The sequence below is a fragment of the Phasianus colchicus genome, chromosome 4 (genome assembly GCF_987193195.1).
Source record: "Phasianus colchicus chromosome 4, bPhaCol1.hap1.1, whole genome shotgun sequence".
In the NCBI taxonomy this organism is placed as follows: domain Eukaryota; kingdom Metazoa; phylum Chordata; class Aves; order Galliformes; family Phasianidae; genus Phasianus; species Phasianus colchicus.
In genome coordinates this window covers 60,565,253-60,581,610 of record NC_143439.1, presented here as the reverse complement: position 1 = coordinate 60,581,610, position 16,358 = coordinate 60,565,253, and the positions used below count along the sequence as shown (strand labels likewise).

General features: G+C 37.8%; 1 protein-coding gene across 4 annotated transcripts in view; it reads right to left on the bottom strand.

Annotated features, from left to right (window-relative positions):
- The window catches only part of EVC (EvC ciliary complex subunit 1), a 53,368-nt gene that overhangs the window by 13,682 nt on the left and 23,328 nt on the right, over positions 1-16,358 (bottom strand). For all 4 annotated transcript variants that reach the window (XM_090139668.1, XM_090139667.1, XM_090139666.1 and 1 more), the window contains exons 12-13: positions 7,263-7,475; positions 1,219-1,328 (exon numbers count right to left, since the gene is read on the bottom strand). In XM_090139668.1, coding sequence (XP_089995794.1) covers positions 1,219-1,328; positions 7,263-7,475 — 323 coding nt within the window. The remainder of the gene's footprint in view (positions 1-1,218; positions 1,329-7,262; positions 7,476-16,358) is intronic.

Sequence of the window (16,358 nt, the reverse complement as noted above, 5' to 3'; positions counted from 1 at the left end):
GCTAGGCTGCTTGCTATGTAGGCTTTTGCACATCTGTGGTCAGGAAAGTCATTGCTCAAAGATGACAGCTACTGTTCACTCCAAACAAAGAATGTTTCTCAGATATAGAGAATGGATATTGCTATGATAAACCTCTAATTCTATTATGCTGAAATTAAATTACAATAAAAATAGGAAGAAAAAAGATAAATAATCAATTATAATTACTCTTTTTTTCATGGGAGACTTGAAATAAGATGAAAAGAGAATGTAATCAGAACTGCAGGGAAGTTCAAGCTGAAGAAAATGCGAGAGAGCATGCCTTGGATTAGCAAGGAAGCACTCTCTGAAGAGATGTGGAAGAAGCTAGTGTTAGTTGGCAGCACATGCAGGGCTAGAAGAAGTGAACACACTTTCAAGAAGATTCTGAACAAAGTGAGTGAAATCTGCTCTGTGTGCATTTGGGATGATACTCTTCAGAGTGGGTTTGTGTCTGTATCTAACTTGTGTAACTGTAAGGCACTGTGAGATGTCCAGATATTGAACTGTGGGAAATGTCAAAGAGAATATGAAAACAGAAGGTTGAATTGAAAAGTACAGACAAAATAAAGGAGCACGGTGGGAGTAATACTAATATTCCAGATAGCCAAGTGTTTAATGCATTGATCTATGGTAATGTGGATACATACCATGGTGAATGAAGTCATTTGGCATTTTAATCAAAACAAGGCAGATAACAGAATTTTTTTGAGAAGGTGTCTCTTAAGGAGACTTTTAGCTGAACAAAGATAAGATAAAACTGAAAGTTTCATTAGTGAGTACAGATAGAGAATGCAAGAGAGGAGTCACTTCCATGGTATCCTAATAGCAGAAAGCAAAAACAGAGCTGATTGGTGCCAGACTGAACATTTTATGCTGAAGGATATTACTCCAATGAGTACAGAGAGCAAAGTGAAGCTAGTTCAAGATTAGGAATTACTCACAAACATAGCAATAAATACTCAGAATGCATATCAATTGACTAATCAGAGAAGACATTAGACTTATAAAGAGTCTGGTCTTCATTCTTTTTAATAGTTTTTTTACTCATCAAGATTAAACATACATTAACTGTCTCTCCGTTTGAGGATGCTCAGAATCCCTCAGCACTGCTTTCTGCAACATAACGTACACAGGTATTTATCTGTATTTGCAGCACTGCAGATTTACCACACTGCTTACTGATAAAATCTTACTTACTCATCACTGAGGCAGCCCAGTCTGCTCATGACGCCTTGCATTATCTTTTCTTGTTTCTCAGACAGGTGCTTTTGTATCACAGAAGCGAGAGCGTATTCATTTATCCATAGCTAAAAGCAGAGAAAAAATCACAGTCTCGATACTATCATTTTCATCTCTTTGATCCCCATATGATGAATCACGAGTTTATTTTTATTTTTGTTAAAAATAGTAATTCCCTCTTTTCCTTTGTCCTACAGATTTTCCCATTTCAGCAATAGAGGAACAATGAAAAAAGGACAATGTGGCACAACATTTTGCATCAGCTCTTATCAGCAAGTTGCAGTGGGCTTTCTGTTTGACTTTTTTTGCTAGTAAAGACGTAGTTTTTACTTTAACCTAACAAAACAAAGATAATCATCCTCCACCACACTTTCTTGTATATTACACAGTGAAAAAAAATAGAGATTTTGTGATTAGGTTTTTTGACTGTACGTTTACAGCTCCTTCAAGGCGATACTTAATCAAAGAATCTTTAAATGTTTTGATGGACTTTTCATTGTACTAAACTTTTGGAGATATAGATTTTGTTTATTGTATTGCCAGAATTTAATGAATAGTAGGCCATAAGATGAAATGACTGTAAGGTCCAAACTCCATTACTGTGAGATGAAAAGTACATTTCAGGCTAAGCCGGCAGCTGAATGTAAGCAGGTAACTTGCAGGCATACACAGAGCCCTAAATTAAATATAATACTCAAGCTCTCTGACAGCTTCACTTCATGTCCCAGCCTCATGCACAACATGAGGAAGTAAATTTTATGTTATTGTAGACAGCAAGATTTCACCAGATCAATATGTGCAGCAAAAAAGTAGGTGTGCATTGCAGCCCCTCTTAGTGCAAGGAATTAGGAATGATCCTGGGCCTTCACATTGGATTAGATAGTCTTTTCCTTGGGAAGCACCAATCTGTGCAGGAGAGGCTTTATGTGTGAACACAGAATTAACGCCCCAGGGAAGTGCAGAACATCAGAAACCAGATATTCTCTGGCTGTAAAAGAAAAATGTATTTCTTTCCTGGATAGTGCATTTTCTGCACCATACTCAGCAGTACATACAACTGAACCCTCTCCATGGAGAAAACCTTACCAGAGCATGTTCTCCTGTGCAAGACGCCTGAGAAGGATGGACTGCCAGTCTGTGTTACAGATGGAAAGACCATGAGAGACACAGCACAGAAGCCTGCACAGAAGTGCAGAGTACTCTTGGTTGCTCTCACACAGAGCTGCAAGATGTGCACGGGAAGTGAGACCTCAGCTAATTTGAGCCAGGGTCATTCTTAAAATCAAAGAGCCCACTCAAGCACAATGTTATCTCTAACTGCATATTGCAAATGATACATTGAGGTCTACCATGTCTCCAGGTATCATAATGACAGATATAAAATATTTCCTCAAAATAATAGCTGTATTAGTATTTCCCTTTAGCAGCTCTGTGGATATAGTTTCCTAGTGCTTCACACCTCTCTGCAGATGTCCATTAAGGTTTTGGTTAACCAACCTGAGTCAGCACACTATGTGTTTTATTGTCTCTTTTAACAGTTAAAAGAGGGCTGAAAAAGACTTCTTAATTTTCTACAGGAGACTATTCAATAAGAGACTGCCTATGGCTCAGATGTAGCTTCCCATTGTTTTTAGAAACTTGCTTATTCATACAGCTGTTTATCTTGAGGGCCTGTCTTCCTACCTACTCTCCAACAGTGTACAGAAGTGGGTCCCCAAATAACATAAGGCAGGAGCGGTTTTCAGGATTTGTAGATGATACAATATTACAGTCAAGGAACAAAAATGCAACACCTCTGCTGGTGGTGGTATATCCTATCCAAAAAACCCACTCAGTGTGATAGATAACAAAGACAGGGACTATAGCAGGAATTGGAAAAGGAATAGAATAGTTCTGCAATAGAGAATGTAGACTTTCTTATAAAGAGAAAGAATGAGCCACCTTCTAACTGAGACTGCACCTAACATAGGCTGTATGCAAAAATTACCTCTTCACTCTCTCTGAGATCAGTAGAAAGCCACATACAACAAAAAGTATCCCCTATGCACTATTATTGAACTTAAAAGGAGAAGTGCATTAGCTAGTAAGTAGTCAGAGAACAGTTATTACACATTTAATTAGAGATGGTAAATAAGGAAGATTTGAGATCTGAACCAAATATTAAATCAGTGTTTGGCCTCTAAAGGTCTCTAGGAAATTGTTCACCATGAGCCAGCAGCGTGCCCTATATCTAATGGGCAAGAGCCAAGTGCTTGGGGCTGGACTCCTTTCAGTGCTGTCCAGTGACAGAACAAGGGACGAGGGGAACAAACCAGAACACAGGAAGTGCCATCTGAACATGAGAAAGAATTTCTTTACTGTGAAGGTGACAGAGCACAGGTTGTTCAGAAAGGTGGTGGAGTCTCCTTCTCTGGAGGTATTGAAAACCAACATGGACACCTACCTGTGTGAGCTACTGTAGGGAACCTGCTTTAGGGGTTTGGACTAGGTGATCTCCAGAGGTCCATTCCAACCTCTACAATTTTGTGATTCTGTGACTAATTGGGAGCAGGAAGAGAATACCATATTCTTTACTGCAAGTAACACTTCAGCTGCTCAATGGGATGGACCTAGAGGGCTAGGTATTTTCTATCCCCAAAACAGCAAAAAAAACCACACATGCTACACTGAAGATCCCCTGGGAATCTTAATTTGAGGCTGCTGGCTTCTGACTTGTAAGTAGCAAAACAGAGGCAATTATTTCATCAAGAAAGAAGAAAAGGTGATGCCCCACCCCTAGAGGTGTTTAAGGCCAGGTTGGATGGGGCCCTGGGCAGTCTGGTCTAGTATTTAAATGGAGAGGTTGGTGGCCCTGCCTATGGCAGGGGGGTTGCAGATTCATGATCCTTGAGGTCCCTTCCAACCCTGGCCATTCTGTGATTCTGTGATTCTGTGAAAAGGTGATTCAGTGCACTGCACTGCTCTTCCAACACCAGGATAAGTTGCCAGCAGCCTTTCAAAGCTTTCTTTATCCTTACATCGCTTTGAGATTCAGCACTTTTAGACAGGATTCCTATACCTGAGCTGTGTTTTTTCCTCTACACCTCTATGTCTTGGTGTTGTCAGCACTGAGTGGGGAATCAAAATGGCCCTTAGAAAGTCAGCCTGGGCCTGAGCTGACCGTGGCACAAGGCAGCTCTCAGCTCCCCTGACCTGGCATCCTCCACCACTTTCCTTCCCATCCCAGCAATTGTCCTCTACAACGTGATTCCAAAATACTGTTAAAGAATGACAGATTAGTAAAGAATGGAGAAAATGACCATGCTGCACAGTCAGTGTCTGGAGAACAGCTGGGGTCTCTGATTCCTAAGCTGCAGTAAAACCGAGGCCAAAATCATGTTAACTGGGGAAGCAAAGCTCCACGGAATGTTTGGCTATTTGAAAAGATAAGCCATTCCTATCACTATGAAATAAATTAGTATCTGAAAAACAAAGAGAAAGCAATAAAAAGCACCCCATGTCAAAGCTAATAAGCAGCTGCTGATTGGCCTCTAGGGGTGCCAAGCAATGATGTGGGAATGGATGGAAAACTCCTCACCCCATTTTGTCTCTGTAAGTTTCTCACTGCTTTGTCTCCTGGCAACAAGTCCATTGTCAGACCTTCTGGAGCAGAGCTAACATTAAGCATTATTCTTTGGCAATAAATACACGGAATATGCCTTTGGTAGGTAATGAAACCCATAAAATACTTTGAGTTAGATCTCAGATACAACAGTAAATTAGATCCAAGTAAGCTCACTTTCTTGCGAAGCTCTATGACATTTTTAGCATAGATTCTTCAGGAAATTGAAGGAAAGCAATTTCTTTCTAACAGCCTGTAGATGGTGTGTGATGCATACTGAATGCCAAGCAAGTACCTACTCTACTGCAGCAGCCTGCTCTGAGTAACAGATGGCAGTGCTCTTCCAGGGAAATCATGAGGCAGGAGATACATGGGAAAATGTTCACGATTTATTTTCATTAGTCAATTATTTCTGTTTGCCTCGCTCATATTCTGAAGCTTATAAGGTAAAAGTTAAATATGAAACTGAATTTTAATTTTCATGCATAAAAGAGATTCTGTTTCCCCAAAGGTCATCATATTCCAGATATGTATAAATGCATAAAGATAATCTCAAACAAACATAGTTCAGGTAAATGGGAAAAATCTCTTTTTGAGCCACCTTGGAAAGCTTAAATAATCTGGTGAAAACCCTTCTTTGCTAGGCTTCCTAAGGCTATAAAGACTGTGCAATTCTTTACTGTATATTTGTCAAAAAGCAAATGAGAGACATATTTATTGCTGGAAAATGCCTGATAAATTAAAAGGCCTGTCAATATAAATATTGATTTATGGACCTTTAGTCATCAGCACCGCAACATCTGTGGAATCTCCCAAATATCCTAGTCACCTGTCACAAGTGTTTGATCCCTCCTTTTATAAAGGTGGAAACCAAGTGCTTTTTTCAGTAGGATATGGGTGTCAGCTCACTATTTAAATACATGTCACTGTGTTAATACTGGGAAAGAGTCAAAAAATGCATTTTGCATTTAAATGAAATATAGTTAATTGTGTGATACACTAGCTTATACAGGAAAATATACCAGCCTAGCCTTGATGGAGTATCTGTTTCCCTACAAACTCTCTTTAGAGATAGAGCAGTCTTTCTTCCAGTTTAGTTCAAACTTCTTCAAAAACCACATATGTAAGTGAAAAAAAACTACCTATTTAAACGTTTAAACTCCTCTTGAAGAGTCATCCATTTTCCCAGTAGGAGAAACTCTCTCCTAGAAATTTATTGCACAGAATCACTTCTTAGGAAAGCCCTACCTGTTGATCATGCAATTTTTATGTTGAAGAATGCCCAGCTATACTGCTGGTGACCCAGAGACCAATGTGAAGGCTATGTACTTATTGAGATGAATTCCTTTATAGCTCAGTAATTACTGTTAATGATGTCAGTAAACTCTTTTTTTTTTTCTTTTTTTTTTTTTTGCCCAACTAGAAAGCCATCTGCTTTATATTATGAATGCTACAGTACACTGAAAATATAGAAAATCAGCTTTTAAATCTAACTATCCTATGCTTGGCCATTACTGGAACATCTGAATTCAAATGTAATGCATTAATCATACAGTTCTGTCCAAGGAACTATTCTCCATCAACCGGCTGCTGGAGCTGAAACAATCCTTTTAATCCCTTGAGAAACCATGCTAGGGTCTTAGTTCCTCCACTCAATCTTCGTACATACTGTGTCCAATGATAGTACTGGAGGAATGCGTACAGAGTCTTTGGAATAAGCTCTAAACTTGAGATCTACATTCTCTACAGTTAAACTACATCCATCTACTAGTAAAACTATGTCCTCTCTCACCCTGTGCAATGTCTGACATTCAATGGGTTTGTGGAAGGATCAGAGCAGAGGAGCCCTAACACTGATTTATTTCTGTTGCTTTTCTCTTGTATCACTCTGTTGCTTTTCTCTTGTCTCACTGCCCTCTATGTGCAGGGCACAAACAGAATAAGAAATATGGACATGTGTTCCTTCACCTCATCAGAGTTAAAGAGCGTTTTATGTAGAATGTTTCTAGTAATTATAGTATTAATACATAGAAATGATTAAGAAGTATGTACATAAGAATCATGTAATGCCTCCTTTCCTGTAAACTGATGAAGGTTTTTTTTTTTTTGAACTGTTTCTGTAGATGTTCAAGAGTTGAGGACGCTGTGGAATTAAGACAGAACACTTGCCAAAAAATGTTTATGTGCTGACAAAGCTGTCAAACACTGTGGACAGATGTTCAGTAATTACTCTCTGACTCTCTGTGAGAGTCTACACGCACAGCATATATATTCACTCCTTACAGCAGCTCAAACTGCCCATCCTGAGTCTGGTTCTGGTCTGTGTATTTATATACAGGTTTATATACAGATTATTTCTTTCCATATTCCATTTTTAGACCCTAACGTCCCAGTTTCCTACCTTTTTTTCTTGCAGTATCTGTTCCTGGAAAAGCTTCCAGCGTTTCTGGCGGTGGCTGTCCCACTTCTCCAGCTGAGGGACCACATTCTCCTGCCAGTCCTCTTTCAGAAGTTCACATTCTCTTACAGAGAGGCCGGTCACAACAGGCAGTGTTTGAAGAAACAGCTCATTCACCAACTCTGCTAAAGCATGGGAAGCTTTAGAATACAGCTCCTACGAGGGGGACAAAGTGAGACAGGTGAGAAATCAAACCTCATGGCCCTTTGCAGCTACTTCACTGCATGCTGTGTGATACCAGTGAGGGAATCATGCTTCAGTTAATGTATAATGTGTAGTGACACCTAGAGATAAAATCCAATGCCAGTAATGCTTGAGTTATAGCAGACTCTGTAAATGGAGCTTGTAACAACATAGGTGTTTTGGTTTAAAGTGCACAAGAGTATTTAAAATGCCATAGTGGCATTAGCATGAGATTCTGAACCCTAACTGTTGTCCACCTGCAACTGCAAAGTAAGGACAAGTTAAAAGGAGCAGTACAGCATATAGACAGACAAAGCTGACACTGATCATGTTAGTAGTTATTGCTCTAAAATACGACTCTCCTTAATGACTTCTGGAAGGACAGAATTATTCAAATCCATCCTGATGCAGAACAGCTTCAAGCCTAGGAAAACAAACATCTGTTGGTGGTTCTATTAAAACTGGTCTCATGTGAGTGGTTTTCAATTGCTGAGGCTGCGTCATTCGCAAGAAGAGTTTGGGCAATTTAGTCAGATGGTATCCAAGCTACTAAACCTTTACAAAACCTGCAATTTCAATGTCAAATACACAGTGACATGACACAAGCTGTGTTTGGAAACTTGCTAGAAATTTGAGGTAATCCCTGAGGAGAATAACTGAGTGCAGGTAGCTCTCCTTAGAGGAAGAGACAAAACAAAGGCATGGAAAGGTCACATAGACACTGCAGCACACCATCAGGATGAAGAGCTGGTTTTGTGTGACTTCAACATTGTCACAGCAATCAAAAAAGCTTTATTGTCTGTGTGGTTTTGCTTTCATTGTAAATCACTCAGCCCTGTTGAAAATACTAAGATCTATTTATTTTCTTTTAAAATACAGCTAATATTTTTAAAACTCTTTGCAGCATTTCTGTAGCAAAAACAAGTACTTCAAGTCTTCTGGCGGTTGTCTTTCTTTAAATATGGTTTTAATCACAATCTCTTAAGTGATCAAAATCCAGAATCTCTCAATAGAAGTACAGATGTTTTTATCTAAATGTCGAAAACATTTGTTTGCAGCTCATATACATAAAAATGTCAAGTGAACTTATCTGGTTTTGGGTGGCACGCTGATGTAACACGCTATTCTGTAAGAATGCACTCTTAGATGTGGTATCATAAAAACAAAATTAGGAAAAAAAAAAGAAGGAAATAAAAAAAAGGATGATAAATTTACAAAGTTGAGCACTCAGAAACAAAAAATGAACACAATTTGGTTGCATGTAAAATCTGGCTCTGTGCATATACCCCCATACTGATAAATTTTGGGTTCACATACCGTTTTCACAAGATCTTTATCTGTTCAGTGTTTAGGCTTATCAATACTCATCAAGTGGGCACATTTTAAGAAGAAAATATTTTGTATTTCTCATTTAACGTAAAGTTTGCAAGATGTGCACTGAATACAAAATTATTATTTTCCTGCTGTGATGTAGAATGCTAATCACCATATTAATGAGCTGTTTCACAAACAATAAATAGCTTAGCTCTACAGCTTCCTGCAGCAAACTCCTCTTATGGATAAAATCAAGGCACAACATTATCAAAAGTGCTCACTACACCTTCAAGATCTGCTGTCTTGATTTCTTCCATTCTCTTACCTATTAAAAGCAAAAACATGCAGTGTTTTCAGAATCCAGATCCCATGAACTTTGTTTAATCTCAAAGTGTTCAGAATCCTTTCATATTGGGCTACTTGCTCCAGAAACTGGGTCCTGGACAGAACCAACAGTTGAAGACACACCAGCTGGATATCTCATTTCTGGTAACACTTGTCTCATTTCTGGCTACTGCTCACAATGTGGACATGACAGTATCATTAGGGCAACATCTGAACAGTGATTTATTTCTTCATACAGAGCCTTTTCTTACTAGGAAACGGTCTGGTTGGCAGGGCTATATTTTGTGGCCAAGGCTGTGTAGATGCATTGGAAACTTGATCTCAAAGTGTTTCTGGCAGCACAGGAATAGGGCAGTGGAGAGTCAATGTTAAGTGACCATTCCTCAATAAACTAAAAGTGGTTTTACAAGAAATTGCATTCCAAAGAATTCTGGATAGCTGCCAGCAAATGCTTACTGTGTAGGTACTGACTATAGCTATGTCTGCTCTGCTAAAACCTCCCAGATTAAATAACTAAACTAGGCATTGGGAAACACTGAAAAGTGCATTCTAAATTACTGGTTGAAATGTGCTCCGTTAGAAGGGAAGAGCCATGGGCTGTACACATCACTGCAGAGACAATCTGCTGCACAGGTATATCCTGTCTCAAAGGAAGGATCTCACTTTCTTAATTATTATAGTTACCAGTTCCTGTTATAATAAAAAGTAGGATTTATGCTGTCTTAATGAACTGTTTTGTTGTGGATGTGGCTTATCTTGTCAACACTAATGCTAAATGGTTTGAGTTCTCACTGCTGCTGTTTCTTTATTTTAGAATTCAAGCCTCTAAATCCTGGGATTTAATGTAAACTCAGATTCCATGTTTCTAATCTCTGTATCCTACGCCACATTTTAAAAATTCTGTCACTGTAAACTGTCTTTTCTCTGAGCTTTTCTAGCCTTTCCAAACAAGCTAATTCTTCTGCCTTTACTGCATGCTCCTGAATACAATAAATTCTTATATCTTCTTGGGTCTTAAACAGTTAGGAGTCTAGAGGATTCTGTGGCATTTCTATTACAATCTCAAAAGATCTGAGGCAAGGTGTTAAGGAACTTTATTCTTAAGCAAACAGAGTTCCACCTATGGCAACTAATCACTTTACAACATACTTTGCTTCAGAACTGGTAGCATTTGCATGGCATGCTGACAACCCTGTATTACTATTTACTAGGAAATCTTTTGCACAGAACCTAAAGAAGGTATTTTGTTACTTGCTGTTATGCTATTTTGTTTAACAATAAATTGAACAGCATTCTGCTTGCACTCCCCACAGATTCAAGTTATTTTGCATACTTACCATTGGTGCTACTGAAGTGGGTACATACTTACCCAGAAAAAATACGAGTATGTATCAATCACAGGTACTTAATCATTTGCAAAATACTTTACAGCCCTCTGTTGAAATTGATGTGAAAGGACAAGAAAGTAGGACTAAAAATCCAGGAATCAACAGTGCCTTTAGAAATGACAGTGCTGGGCGAAAATATGGAAGATGAGCAGGACTGAGTGTATTACTTTTCATCTCCTAGATGCTGCAAACAAGCAAAGCAATAGGAGCCCTGTTCAAGTGCTGCTAGGCCCCTAAAAGAGTGATTTTCAACTGTAGAGAACACTTTAACTACTATTATAAATTCTGCTCTGTGCAAGCCACAAATCCTGCACTTACTGGTCTCAGCTGCAGCCCCAAATCACAACATAAACCACCATCAGTGCTGACTATCATAATACTAACTTCTTCTCATCTGGTCACTGGGTTCTTTAACCCAAACACATAATACTAAGAATATTACAATCCATGAAGTCAGTGCAACACCAACAGTACAGTGTGCTCACACATACGATGTGATGGCTATGCTGTTTAACATTGCACTTGCAGTAACATAGTGGAATAACTTTGTAAGGTTTGTTAGAAAAAATGCTAAGTCTACATTTAAGAAAAAAATGCAAGTGAAACTAAATTCTACTGTGTGACTCAAGAATCATAGAATCACAGAATGGCTTGGGTTGGAAGGGACTTAAAAACCCATCCACCAGTTCCAATCCGTTGCTGTGGACAGGGTTGGCACCCACTAGGTCAAGCTGCTCAGGAAAAGAAAATAGTTCAAGCTAAGAAAATTGTACAAAATTATTTGTACTCTAAGGAAAGTACTCAATATGAAACAGCAGTAAGTCTGTCCATAATCAAGGACAGCACGATACATATTATTAAGTCTATCTTCTACAGGAAAATAATGAAACCGTTAAGAAATCCTATTGCTACCAACATCTTATTTTTGGACACATACAGAATAGTTTCTGTGAACTCACTGATATGTCATCTCTTGCTTGTAGAACTTTTACTTAATGAAATTTATTCAAATTGATTCCATTAATAGAATAGCTGATTGCAACAGTGAATGAACCTGTTTGTAGTACCTGGCAGTCAATCTGAAAGCTTTTCAAAAAATCTCCAGAGAAATTCATCAAGCATAAAGAAATACCACAGGGTATATGCAGAAATAAAATGGTCTCAGATTAAAATGCTGAATGCATCTGAATTTCAAACAAGGCAGTAAATATAGAATTTTGTAAAAAACCAAGGGAAATACAGAGTTTATCAGATTTCACTGTAGATCCAAAGAGCAATATTAATGCTTTCCCTCAAACTCAAATGATTAAATGGTTCTTACATGCAGATCAGAATAAAGTGAATAATGACATTGTGAAGCAGGAAAATACATCTAGAAAGGCTGGTTGCACTGTATTTTAAATGCCAGCCACTCTATTACATAATATCTCCAGGAGGCAATGGCACAGTTAGTTGTTAACTTGTAATAGTTACTTGTTAACTTTGGATACAATAGCATTTCATTAAAAGAATTAAAACTTCTGGTCAAGCTGTAGAGCACTTCAGCTTCACCAGAAGTCCAAAGGCTTGCTAAGGGGTCATATTAAGGAAAGAATTTCAGAAGATCATGCATTCTTCAATAATTTCAATGTTCTTAAGACACTACTGGTCACTAGAAGATACTTCAGGTCATAAACTCAGGACAGATAGGGAAAAGTTGATTGTATGCATTTCCTCATCTATTTCATAAGAATTCCAGAATGATAATTGCAAACTGAATCCAGTAACCTGCTTTTAAGCACTTAAGTGATAATGGTATTTAAGTAATCTTCAGTACTAGCTAATAAAACAAAGGAAAAAAAAATTATGTACTAAAAATGAGGGTTCATTGAAATTAGTTTTTCCTCCTCATTGGTTCTTGTTTCAACCTTCAACTTCTGTACTGCCTTCTCTTTTTAGAAATGTGCTTCTCAGACAAGGGGATATCCTTTAGAAGATATAGGTATTAGAAAACAGTGAATCCACACAGAGATAAAAGGCATTTTGTTATGCATTAAGGCAAGAAGTAACTTCATAATGAAGCTTATTCACATCATGCATCTTGTATTTCACAACAGTACATACATTCACAGTGAATGCATGTGAATACCTACAAACAGGCTGAATTTCTTCAGCTTACTGTTGACATCTGATTGAGGCCAGTCAATCACTTTGGGCACACAGAATGACTCAGGTCACCTGGTGATGAGATAGGAAGAGCCAAGAAGAATATCTGGACTTATGTCAAGGTTACAAATAGTACACAACTGCAAAACCACAGACTTCATATAACCTTTAGTAGTGGCTTATCTGTGAAACATTTGGATGTGATTCTACAAATACAACAAATGTTTCCCAGAATTGTAACTGAATGTGCAAATGTAGTAGTAGAGTTAAGGGCTTCAAAGCTGTCCTTGAAATGACTAAATTTAATGAGACCCCAAATGCAGAATTAAATTGAGCTCATGTGGCAGGAGTTTCATGTTTAATCTCCTAAATCACACTGCCTTTCAAACTTTCTGGGTTAAATCATAGACAAAATTTTCAAAAGTAAGTGTTCGATTTGGAGGGCTCTTGATCAGGATTTCCATCTGAGATAAGACGTGGATGGCTCATATAGAAAAGCAGCTAGCTCTGGATAGAAAGACATGCCATCCACTCTGCAAAAAGCATCCCTAACTATATCTCATGCTAATGAAATTATATAAGGAAAGAAATGAAAGAGTTAAGTTTCTAGGAACCTGAACTTACAATTTTGACAAAGATAATTTTCTCCCTTTTACTAACTGAGGAAAAAATATATTTTGCTTCACCTCACATTCATGTTTACTCATTTATAAAATGTTTATTGCTTTGCCTGTTGATAATTCTCAATACTTAATGGCTTTTAATCTAAATTCTTATGCTTTTCTGTTCTGCCAAGTCAAATGAGATAACATTTTAGTGAACTGCTATCTCCAAAAAGAAATTATAAATGACAGTAAATTGTGTTTTTTTATGCTTTTGATGTTAAAGCTGAGGAAAAATAATTATATTATCAGGGACTATGTAATTCTTGGCTGTTAACTGATTTCATTTTGTGTAATCTGCATGTCTGTTTTCTTAATAATGAGCTGTTAACCATTAATCTCTTTTCACTTCTCCTTTCCCTGCTGAAATAAGCAGGTAGCTCACACACACACAGAACAACAACAAAACAAAATAAACAAAAAACCTAAACAATAACCCAAAGAAAGGACTAAAGGTTGGTTAGCATCTGATAGGCTAAATTTGAGACAGACTTGCAAGGAGCTAGCCATTTATCTTACCAAGAGATCAGAAGAAACAGAATAACACATACATGGGGTTGGGGGATGTGGAGGCTTTCACTGCCACATGAAAGAAAATTTCAGTTTAAATCTTGCAATTCAATAGCTATACAGACTAGTACAAAACTGTTACTGCAACAGTGTATCCCCTCTGTATGGGATAACTCCAAACCCTATCTTTACCTTTTAAATATTAGGCTGAGCCTTTCAGTTAGCTTTGACACAATTCCTTCTTCAATTACAACACTGTGTGAATTAAAATCACTCACCAACAGTGCTCAGCTTGGACTGTACAAATTGTTGCTGCCTACTCACTACAAGACTACTCACCCACAGTGTACTATTTTAATTCACTATTTCAATTGCTGAAAAGTCCTATGTAATCTTTTGAATACAACACCTTCATTCACTTCAGGCATCAACGGATTCCACTGAACTTGGTTAAATCATTTTAATTGATTTATTCATGTGTTGACAAAACAAACCTACTCAATTATTCTCTGCAAACAGAGTCAGCTTCCAGATCACTGCTTTTTTTATGTATTTATTCACCAATTTGAACAATTCCTTGATGTTCTGTAGCACTACAGGCTACATTAGTGCTAGAAGGCTATACAAATCTTGGTGAACTCACGTTTAAAAGGCAAAAAAAGCTAAAAGAAATGGCGGAGAGTTTTGAGCAGGGCTTAGAAGAACATTGTGAGAACAAAGTAAGGATATTCTCCCACAAAGGAATGGCAAATACAGTGAAGTGACATATTTTCTTCTATCCCTAGGATATTCAATGGTTCCCTACTTTGTTATGTGCTGACCTTTTCCCTACATTCTAATATCACCTCTTGCATGGAGGTTATTTTTCTACTTATTCAAGTAACTAAATCTGTCACATTTGCTTCCCTGCTCATTTAACTTAGGACAAATCAAGGTGACTGCTGAAATAAATCAAGTTGTACTAGTACACAAGTGAAGAAAAAAAAAGCCTAAGCTAAGAGCTATTTAACTTGGAGAGATGGGAAGCACAGCAACTTTGTGCAGCTTTGCAAGGCTAATTTTTATGTGCAACAAAATAAAAATTAGGAATAACTAAATATTTAACTACTTCTAGTTCTATGTATAAATGAATCTTTCTGAAATTGTCTTGCAGTCTTTGGATGCCTTGTGGACCATGGGCTGAGGAATATTTATATATGTAAGTGTGGAGCATGATGAGTGTGTCTCGTTGGTCTAGCTACAGATATACCATTCAGTTTTTCAGCAATATTACTCGGCTTCAGTTTCTACTGAAGTGATAAAAAGCAACTAAAAAGAACTCTTTGCTAAGCAAATGACTACCGGTTAAACTACAAGTCTTTTGGAACTACAACAATAAGCTCTGCAGTGTTAGTAGGTGTGCCCAAATCAGCTCGAGCTACAAACAAGCTGGTTCAATCCCAACTGGGATACAGGGCTTGCAGCATAGGGCTGAGTATCACCTTGGGAGAGAAGTTGGTAGCCAGCTGGTTAGTCTAATGATTGTTTGCTCAGGTTTACTTGACCTGCAGTCACACCTCTGCACTGTAGAAATTTGAGTACTTCAAATTTCTCTTGCCTTCACCACTGGAAGCAGTAACTTCTCCCTCCAGAAAGCTGGAGAAACAATGGAAAGATGTGAAGCTCTGCTGTCCAGGGAATGGCTAGTCCAAGGAATAGTTCTGCTTTGAAAGTGTGCTGAAACAGATGAAGACTGAAAAGCACTGTGGTTGTGAGATGCAATTCCTTCCCTCAAAATCAAATCTATGTTTGCTTTTTTGTTCTGACAAAATGTTTAACTACTGTAGTTCCCTCAGCTGTAGAAGTCAGAACAATTCAATTTATGTACAGTAGGGATATGCTAATTTATACTTCCTCTTCTTTCCAGTTTATGCTGTTTATAAGGTGTATTGAGAAGTCTGCAGTATCTGCATTTAGGGCTAAGGGGATGGAGTTGTTCATTATGTAAAACATGACAATAAAGAAGTTTTATTGGAAATGTTTTATTGGAAATTAAGATTTATGGATTCTCATCCAATGGATGCCACTGGATTACTTTACTTATTGTAGTTTTTCACGTCTGGTAGGGTTTGTATGCGTCTAAGAATGAGAGCAGCCATAATATGGAATATAATGGCTTTGAGTTGAGTGAATTGGCAGAGTTCAACTTCTTACAGCTCTCCTGGCAATGTGGCAATTCTAGAAACACTTAATTCACCTACATCAATTTTTCTTTAATGGAAAAGAAAATTTACCTAGCATGCTGTTGAAAGAAGTAGGATTTTCAGTCTGATTTCAATCTCACTAAAGCAGAATATACAACAAAAGAAAGTAATATAATTTCACAAATGAAGTGAAACTATGCAGGGGAAAAAAATGTTTGGTCTCCTGAGACTTCATGTGAAATGAAAAAGGGGCTTGAGAAGAAGTTACTAACTCTGGAGAATTGAGCATGCACAGTAATTTCATCAGAC